The sequence below is a fragment of the Setaria viridis genome, chromosome 1 (assembly GCF_005286985.2).
Source record: "Setaria viridis chromosome 1, Setaria_viridis_v4.0, whole genome shotgun sequence".
Taxonomy (NCBI): domain Eukaryota; kingdom Viridiplantae; phylum Streptophyta; class Magnoliopsida; order Poales; family Poaceae; genus Setaria; species Setaria viridis.
The window spans coordinates 21,211,230-21,221,268 of NC_048263.2; the positions used below are offsets into that span (position 1 = coordinate 21,211,230).

At 39.4% G+C, this 10,039-nt stretch overlaps 1 protein-coding gene across 1 annotated transcript; it reads right to left on the reverse strand.

The window, feature by feature from the left end:
• Positions 1 to 1,003: 1,003 nt before the first annotated feature.
• LOC117837941 (serine carboxypeptidase 1) lies at positions 1,004 to 9,549 on the reverse strand. Its single transcript, XM_034717758.2, has 14 exons — positions 8,468 to 9,549; positions 6,984 to 7,132; positions 6,639 to 6,718; positions 6,365 to 6,487; positions 6,183 to 6,285; positions 6,058 to 6,095; positions 5,009 to 5,110; positions 4,833 to 4,913; positions 4,537 to 4,680; positions 4,333 to 4,401; positions 4,130 to 4,251; positions 1,730 to 1,843; positions 1,352 to 1,397; positions 1,004 to 1,252 (listed from the first exon to the last, which is right to left on the reverse strand). The coding sequence occupies exons 1-14, from the start codon at positions 8,875 to 8,877 to the stop codon at positions 1,166 to 1,168; spliced, it is 1,668 nt and encodes a 555-aa protein (XP_034573649.2). The 5' UTR covers positions 8,878 to 9,549; the 3' UTR covers positions 1,004 to 1,165.
• Between the last annotated feature and the right edge of the window lie 490 nt (positions 9,550 to 10,039).

Genomic DNA, 10,039 nt, shown 5'->3' on the forward strand with positions numbered 1-10,039 from the left:
CACGTGTGATTCCTTTCAAACACTGATGATATTTTTATGGGAGCTGGCTCACTTAAAATATTGGTGATTGTTGGTTAATCTGCAAACACGTGTTTATTGGGGATTGGCCCTCTTCTGTAAGAAGAAAGCATGCATATTGTGCATGAAGAGACTGGCACAAATTAGAGATTTGAACTTGCCTTCACCGGTAGGAGAAATGAGCATTAGTCCCTGTTAGCTGATAGATCGGTTTTTCCAACTGGAACTAATCATTCGAGACTAAAGGTTCCGGTTCTTTCACCTGAAACTAAAGTCATATCTTACCAACCGGAAGTAAAGGGTTTTGCGCCAAAAAAATATTAGAAATTACCGGGAGGCCCCCCACATGTCGCAAGCCACAAGTCATGCGATTTTTCATGCGAAATATGCACGTACGCGGTGCATGGGATTCGAACCGACAACCACAAGCCTTGCGCGTAGCATCCTTACCATCTCACCTACAAAACACATCTGACTAAGTAGGGGGTGCAATCCTTTTGTAGTAACTCGTGGGGATGCTTTAGTAACCGGGACTAAATTAAGGATCATCTTTAGTCTCAATGGGTGTTACCAATCGGGACTAAAGGTGTCTCCACGGATGAGCTTTTTATTGACGATCACCTTTAGTCCCGGGTCCAAAAACAACCAACATTTTTGCTGAGGATGGAAGGTCGTTTTTCTACTCTCTGTAAACTAATAATTGCACCCACTCTGTAAAGCAAAGTCCCGGTTGCTATTAACAACCGGAGGCTTTAGTCCGGGTTTGTAACACAACCGGGACTAAATTAAGGATCATCTTTAGTCTCGACTGGTGTTACCAATCGGGACTAAAGGTGTCTCCACGGATGAGCTTTTTATTGAGGATCACCTTTAGTCCCGGGTCCAAAAACAACCGACATTTTTGCTGAGGATGGAAGGTTGTTTTTCTACTAGTGCTTCTCTGTAAACTAATAATTGCACCCACTATGTAAAGCAAAGAAACATGTATAAAAGATTTGCTGCCAGATGAATTAACCTTCATAGTGTCATGCACAGCACTGTTTATTCCAAGGCTACTAACATTGGCCAGGATCCAAGCAGAGATGCTGTCACAATCCTTGGCACTGAACTCAGAATTATTATGGAGCGATACAGAGGAGTCAAGTTATCACAAAGAAGCAGCCCCATCTATCCACCTTTGATAGGCAACAAATGCTTCAAATGGCAAATAGTCCGATGGAACATGACCAGCCCCCTAAAGAGATTTTATGAAATTAAACTGATTAGTACACGATGGTCGTAAAATTTATTGAATGATACTCTTATATATTATACAATAAGTAGATATGCATACCTTTATTGTTGCAAACAATATATTGCTCCCATACCTAATTGAATACCTATTTAAAACAGTCAAAGGAAAAAAAACTTACCTTCAAAATATAATATTTTTTAGAACTTTACTATATAAAACATTTAAAGAGATTTTGTTTAAGTACATTTTTGAACTATGCAGTTAATTGAAATACAAACATTGATTTCACTTTAGCAGTACCATTACTGTCCCCTATGCAATCAATTTTTCTAGGGCATTTTCTGTGTTAAGTAAACATTGAATCAACTCTGGATCCGTTTTTCAAAAGAGATGAATAATAAGAGTAACTTTAGCACTCTAAAGTTCAGGAACCAAAATGTTTGTATTTATTTTTTTCTAGCAAGTAGATATACTTACCCAGCAATCTGATTCTCCACAAACCAAGGGTGCCATTTCTCAGTTTCTTTGTAGTTTAATTTCTTCAGCCACTCCATAGTTGCAGAAAAAGGAACTAGCAATGAATGATCGCCACTGCATTGTAGATTAAATTAAGATTATTACACACAAAAGATAAATAGAAGTTGCTCTAGAATAAAAAAAAATAGGTGCAACAATCCCTTGGGCTGATCACTCTTCAATTTGTTTTCTAGTAGTAGTGTAAATTGCTTCCAGTTGAAATTAAATCGGTTAAAATTGTTTTATGTTGTGATCTACTGAATATTCGCATTTCATGCTGTTTTGGCTTGATGTCATAGTGTTTCACCTTTTTTGGCGTGCTTATTGCTGTCAAGTCCTTTGATGATGGGTGGATTCTTGTTGTGAACCAAAGATGAGGTAGTTAACATACGGTGAACACTTTGGTGTCGATGGATTGAATTTAAGCTTTGGAAGTGAAGGGTTCCAATGGCTTTGTGTTTGCTTCAATCCTATTATTCAACAAAGTCTTATCCAGAAGTGTTGCAGGAAGTTTCTGAAACTTCTTTTCTTGTTGAGTTATTTAGGCAGTGTTTTTGCTTCTAATTAAGGTGTTTCCTTTCTTGAGGATGATTTAATTCTCATCCCTCTCTTTTTAAATTCAATGGCGTATTTCCATATTAGGAAAACTAAATGGAACTGATTAAGCATTGCACACCGATGTCAACAATAGAAGTATGTACTGTACGTAAAATAGAACAATAATCTATACTATGTATTAATACAATTCAACTTTCTCGCAATAATCACATAGTATAGATTATTGTTCTATTTTAAGGTGAGAACAATAATCGTATTTCCCTAGCTGAATTCTTTTTTTCAAGAAAGTTCAATCATATTAATATTAGTTTTCATTTTTATCAACACCGTGGAGGAATAATCTATCAATAAGTTACTAATTAAAGCAAACCAGAACCTATAAAGTCTGGGCAGCAGGGAAAAATTGAAAGGTTGATGAAATGGCATCTATCTATCTTTTTTTTTGAAAGGAGTCTCCACGACTCGGCCGTTGTGGGAGGCTTGCGGGTGTCAGGGTTCGAGCCCTGACCGGTGGCACCACCCTTGGTGCGTATTGCCAACCTATCTATCTTAGTCATAGTAGCAAAATATCCACTACTTAGTCGAAGTGCCAAGATGTTGAATCTGAACAAAATAAGGTACAGTTGTAAGTCGGCGATGATAATGATATGAGTATGAATGAATATTAAAGCCTTTCAAGCTCATCAATTGATCTTGACTTCAGTTGGGCATCAATGAGTCACAGACTCGTGGTCACTAGCTCAAACCCTGAAATTATTTTGAACACTCATCCAAGCAGTGCTTACTGCCATACCTATTTGCCAGCTGATTGTGTTGGAGACTTTCTTAAATGGGTAATCAACGCAATTGACAAAGTACAACGTCCTTTCTTATGGAAGTGTCAAAAAGAGGTAAATAGAGGCCACTGTCTAATTGCATGGGGTCGTGTGAGGAGAGGCCAATTGATCCTAGAGATCCTCAGCTAGGCTTAGCAGGTGAGGTGGCTGTAGCTCAAAAGAAAAAACCAGCCTGATCACCCGTCAGCTAGCCTCACAACGTACAAGTGCACCCAAATTCTTTAGCAATGTTCTCTATCTCAGTAATCACTAATGAGGTAGAACAATATGGAACACCCTCCAAATAAAACATTTATAGTCACTCAACAGCTACTCAAGACTTGGTTACAACGTCATCTTGAGTTTTTTACTCGGGTACATGGGTAGCAGTCTAGTCATCGGATTGAATGTAATTAGTGTGTCGGTCTTTTAATTGGTTTTATTAGGTTGTGTGTATCCTAGTTATGCAGAGGCCGAGAGTGCTTCGGTCTTTGTATCAGCTCGATGTGACGATCTTGATTAATTAAAACTTCCCTTATCGAAAAAGTTGCATTTTCTGATATTTCTCACTCTTCTATAATGAATACTAATATATTGTTCATACAACATCATAATGGTTTAAGACCAAATGGATCTAATTAACTATAACCCGATGGAAAAAAAAAGCTACGACATTTGTGGTTGTATGCAATTCATAGTTACATACATGTCATCGCTAGTGTAGTCATATCGTTCGGACAAACCACAAGAATAGTAAAGAAAGGAGTGATTGATGTTTGGGACGAAACTTTTTCTTGTTTGTGGTGGCGGGCCAGGTGTGTATATGGTCAAAGTATGTTAGTACATAACAAGAAATTTAAATGTGTAGAATGCATATTGACACTTAAAATGGGGCATTTGTACAGCTAGTACTGTTACACTAAAAAAAAGCAGGCATATTAGTGCCACATAAGAATAACAATAGAATTTACCTATCTAATTCTCTTACCTATAAAGGAACACCCTGTAACCTTTGGATGTTACATTCAAGTGATACTCTGTTAATGTTAAAATATCCCTCGTGTATTGAATATGCTTGGGGCACCTCTTCCATCTTCCTGATACTTCAGGCTGAGGAAATGGACACAACATTAAAATTCAGCAATAGAGTCCACCTAGTGTATTAAGCAAATTCAGTAAGATATTATTTGCCTCTTTTGCGTGCAGTTTTGCCCTTCCCAAATTTGTATCAAAGAGTTTCTCGAGGGCTTGTTCTTGATCCTGGAATGCAAACTCCATATATTGATTCAAAATTACTAAAAGTACTCCATCTTTTAATTAAGCTAAAGTCTATAAAGATACTACACAAATAACTCAAAGGTAAATGGAGGATTAATTCGTAGATCAATTACTAACATGGCACTCTAAACCATGACTGGAGGATTTCGAAATCCGCTTAAACATTTGACCATAATCATATTCCATGAATTCTTTAGTTATCCCCATCTTGTATCGACATGGTGGGCACAGAATATGCTCCATGTTAATGCCTTTGATTTGCTGCACTCACATTATTTGAATTGTTAGAGAGGACCCAATAAAATTTATATGTATTTGCTTTTTTATTTATATATATAATCAGTAGGGGGTAACCCGTCCTGTTTCTCTCAAAAGTTGTAGGTACATCAGAGAAACAGAGAGATCCAGATTACCATATAAAATTGCTCCATGTTCTCTTGGCATGATGGATTAGAGTTATTCCAATACCTTCCAGTACAAGTAGTAACCAAGCTCTATTTACCAAAAGAAATGTTGGATTCGAGAGAAAAATCTAAAATCAGATAAAAAAGAAAAAATTCAGCAGTGTTATTTTTTGTAACAACTGTACCTGAAACAATTCTTCTGAAATCAAACCCACTCGAAATGCATATGGAACATGTGCATTGTTCTCTATGTCTACATCAACAGCTGGATTGCACAATGAATACCCCTGCAATAAAACTTTTGAGTTGATTTATTTGAAAACTGAAATGACTTTACAATGTTCTTAAGTATCTGAAATGCAAATTTTATATATACATAAAATTGTACATACAAATTGATCTAAGGAAAAAAAATAGAGCATCAAAGAAACAAAATATGGTGGAGACCCCCTGTCACCCAATCCTCTAATGGTTTTTATTAACACTGTTTGATTTTTTTATTTGATACTATAAAAGATACTGTAGAATTCAAGAACCAGATCTATATTTTTTAGTGCAATTTTCCTATTAATGTGTAGTTAACTATTCAACCCTTAGATCAAGTTGGAAGATTCCTAAATGGTAAAAGAAGCAAACATCTTGTCTATGACCTATCCATGAAGAAGCGAACATGTTGTCTACAACCTATCCATGAGGCCATGACTAACATATAGTGCTTCATGTCATAAAACGACCTTGCGTGGAGGAGGATATCTAGTATTGGAACACAATGAAGACGGTCAGATCAACTTTAAGGCTTGATCAGATCAAGTTGCAAAGTTTTTATGTTGTGATAAGCTAGGTGCAGGATTGTCTATTTTCTATAGGCTATCCACCTAAAACAACTCAAGGACGCTTTGATTACCTCTTGACTACTAACCATATATATATCAAAATATTTTACCTATGATTCCTGCAATATATTGAAATAACCAACAATGATTGATTCAATTGGAGCCTTTTGGTTCATTCGCTGGGTACCATTGGCATTCTAACCTGTATAATCTTGTTTTGGTGTTAGGGTCTTCCAGCAAACCAAGCCTAAAATACTAGTTTACAAAATGGAGGATAGAGCCAACAAAAAATATGTCATTTTGAAGGCACCACTTAAAGTGCTTACACTTTACATTGTAAATGGACAAAAAATGTTTCAAGTTTCCAAATGAGTAACACAAAATACTTATTTGCATATTACCTTGAAGTTTATCTTCATTCGATATGGCTCTTCATTTCCTAAATGTTTGCTCATTCTTTTAGTTAAAATACATCACATCTGTATACTGTACAATAAATGGATTGTAAAACTGTGTCGCAACATACTCTTTAGAATTTCCTGTGCAAGTACAGGTACTATCACTCCACTGTAAGAACATCCAGCTACGTAGAAAGGATTTGACATAAACTCAGTATATTCAGCGAACCACTGGGATAAGAACCACCTCATCAGAACGAGAGAAATTTAATTGTAGTACAATATATAGGTGATCATAAAGTACTCTGACCTTTGACAGAAAGTCATATAAGTCCGCAACTCTGCTGGTATCATTTGTTATGTAGTCATCGTCATTCTCAGCGTAAGAGTAGCCCACACCTGCTGGTGAGTCAACCAAAAGGAGGCTAGCCATCTGTGATTGTTGTACAACAAAAGTATTAGTTACATATTTTGGACAGCAAAAAAAATTAGGAAACATTGGGTGTAAGTATGGAATTCCTGAAGTCACTAAACATAAAATAGATTTCATATTTACACCTGCCCATGTGTTATGCTCAGTATACCTTAGTCCATGAGTAAGGATTCTTAGTAGCTCGTGGGTCGTCTTTGACATGAACCTGGGAGTACTCAATTTTGAATGGTCCTGAAAAAAAATGGTCGTTGTAGTCTTATTATTGTTTTTTGTGTAATACAGTACAAGCCTTAGTCAACTTGCATAGACTAGGAATTGCATTCAACACCATATGGATAACATGAATTGCATAAAAATGATAGCGAAAATAGATAATGTACTGCATAAACAATGATATACTAGTACAGAGATAGAAGAGCATAACCATTATATTTTCATAACTTGGATAGCAAGATACTGTAGACAAATGAGAAATCACTTAAAAGCATGTGCGTACCGATAGAATGGTGAAACGCACTAAACCCTGAACACGCTGGACCACCATTTATCCATATGACCACAGGATCTAAAGTAGGGTTCCTTTCGGAAGTGGCAAGATAGTAATATAGATGTCTATTTTGTTGTTCATGCCCAACTGTTATATACCTGCAAAACAGAAATGGAAAAAACTAAATGTCTTTATATTATACTAGGCACGCCTGCAAACACATATAATGCGACCTATTCCCATGACTTGTTTAGGTGCAGATGGTGTTTGCTGACACATTTTTAACAACTGATAATATAATTCTTTTGAGCAAAATGTAATAAGCAACACTACGGAAATTGCTGAATTATTAGAACTTTGCACATATGCAATTGAAGTTAGTGAACTCAATACCGAAATGCTTCGAAAGAACGTTATGCAATGTATCTAGGAAGGAAAAATAAAGCGCAGACTTTGCTGTGCCTGACAATGAGGGATAAACCAATCGAGATAAAAGGGAGGATCTTTTGTCCCAGGTCACTCAACCGGGACTAAAGACCCCGGGATAAAACGGGTCACCACGCCAGGCGCTGCAAAAAAAAAGAAATTCCACACGCGCACGTCCCAAGTCCCACGATTTTTCACGCGAAATATGCGCGCTTCGAACCCACGACCTCCAGCCTCTGTGCGTAGCTTCCTTGCCATCCCACCTACACAGCACATCTAACTATATAGGGGATGCAATCATTTTGTATTAACTCGTGGGGGACCCTTTTATCCCGGTTGGAAACACCAACCGGGATAAAACATCCCCTTTTATCCTGATTTCTCTACCCTTTTATCCCAGTTTGAAACATCAACCGGGATAAAAGACCTCTTTTATCCCGGTTGGTATTACAAACCGGGATAAAAGGCCTCTCAGGGTCTTTTTTTTCCACTAGCCTTTGGAACCGGGATAAAAGGTCCCGGTTGGTGAGCTCCCTACCAGTGACCGAGCTTTAGTCCTGGTTGGTGAACCTTTTGTCCCGGACCAACCTTAAATCGGGATAAAATGCGACGCATGGAAGGTGAGTTCTCTACTTAGTGGAAGGGCACATGTCGTGGTCTCTTCTATGCTAAAAGCACGGAAGATTTTTGATAAAACCGTCTGGGAGAAATTGCAAATATGCCATCCAGGATTCCAGACCCACAGTGTGGTTTCTGCTGCTCTTCCGCAATCTATGCCGCTTTTGTCATGCCTGATCACGAATCTGGGAGCCTGTGATCACTCCAGCGTGGAACTAAACCAACAAAAAGGTCGTCGTGAGAAATTCACAGCCGTCATATGTTAGAATGAAACAGTCCTCGGCGTCAGATCGCCGTCCCGCTCGCTCGGATTTCTTTCATACAAGTGCGAGGAGCGGAGCAAGATGCAAAAGTTCTCGGAAACATGAGACGCAGATAGCGAGGAAGAATCCTGAGAACGCAAAGAATAGCATCCATCCCATCGTAGATCTTGGGAACGGTTCTCTTACCCGGCGTAGTGCTTGGAGGGGAGCACGCCATGGAACCCCGGGAACTCAGTGACCTCCGCACCGGCCGGCGCCGCGCGCCCTGGAGACACGCGCAAGCACAGCAGCAAGAACGCCGCCATCAGCAGCAGCGCGCCGGCTTCGACGGGGTCAAGGACTCTTCGGCGAGACATGGCGGCTAGGCCGCGATCTTTGGAGGGATCAGGAGCGGGACGATCGAGCTCCCTGTGGCAGGCTCTGTGACGATGGTAGAGGGAAGGGGAATGCCGAAGACATAAAGCGGGCCGAAGGGAGAAACGCGCGCCACGCCGGCGGGCCGGGGGGCTAACTGGCTGCAATAATGGCCGCGACACATGGTTCGCGCGCGCATGCAGAGCAACGTGACAGAGGGGGCCGGGTTGCCGTGAATGCATCAGCCTCCTCCCCCGCGCAGTGACGCTTGGCGCGTCGCCTACTCGGCTAGTGCTTTTCTTCCCGTCGCGGATGGTGTGTCTCTGGCTACTTTTGAGTTGAATGGAAAACGAGAAACCAGCTGGCTGCTGGCGTGACTACTTCAGTTAGCAAGCGTGGCCTTCGCCGGGGATGATAATGGTCGGCCTGGAATCCAAAGGCCAGGCCCATTTCGTGTTAATTTACATAGAAGGAAGTCCACGTCACCGACTCAACTTAACCCCTTAAACGTATAGAAAAGGATTAAGAGACAACTTAACACCTTGATGGCGTTAACTGGAGCTGCTAAAGGTCATGAAGGCGGTTAGTGAGGCTAGGAAAAGGGTAACGATAATATATATATGATCGATCCGGCAGAAGAGGCCTCAGTGTTTAAAAGAGATTTGATGGTTCAAGTAGGTGTAAGGAGTTAATTACCACTTGCCTCAGATAGATCCTCTGCTGTTTTGAGTGATAGAAATGGTTCCTGTTGACGCCGAATATGCTAGATCGCACGCACGTGGAAATCACCTCGTCAGGTCCCTGCCTCCAAGCCGGTTCAGAACGGTCGGCACAGGAACGCTGTGAAAACCTAGAATCACCACCCCGAGGGCAGTGGCAGATCTAGAATTTTACCATAGGGTATACCTAAAAAATCTTATGAAATTCAATAAAACCATTTACAATTCGATAAATTCAAAAATCACAATATGAATAGTTTAAAATATAGTATAAAAGAAATTTACAATATTACTTGTCTGCTTTATTTACCCGCTGCTTTTTGAATGACATGAATGTCTTGATTATATCTTCTTCATTCACTTGGAAGAAAATATCCTGCTCAATGAATATGACTAGACAATCATCCAAAACACTATCACCTAGCTTATTCCTTGACTTTATTTTCACTTTAACCATTGCAGAAAATACCCTTTCAACAATCATTGTTGCCACTTGTAAAAGCAATATCAAATTGAGAAGCAAGGAAACCATATCATACACTTTGTGCCTCCGTATTTGAACAAGTTTAACTGAGAGATCAATGATGCTGTCTAGACCCTTGAAGCTATGTCATCTCGTCGCATGTCATCAGTATAATTATCAAGTTGCAATTCTAATTTTAGCAAATCATTTTTGAAGAAGTCC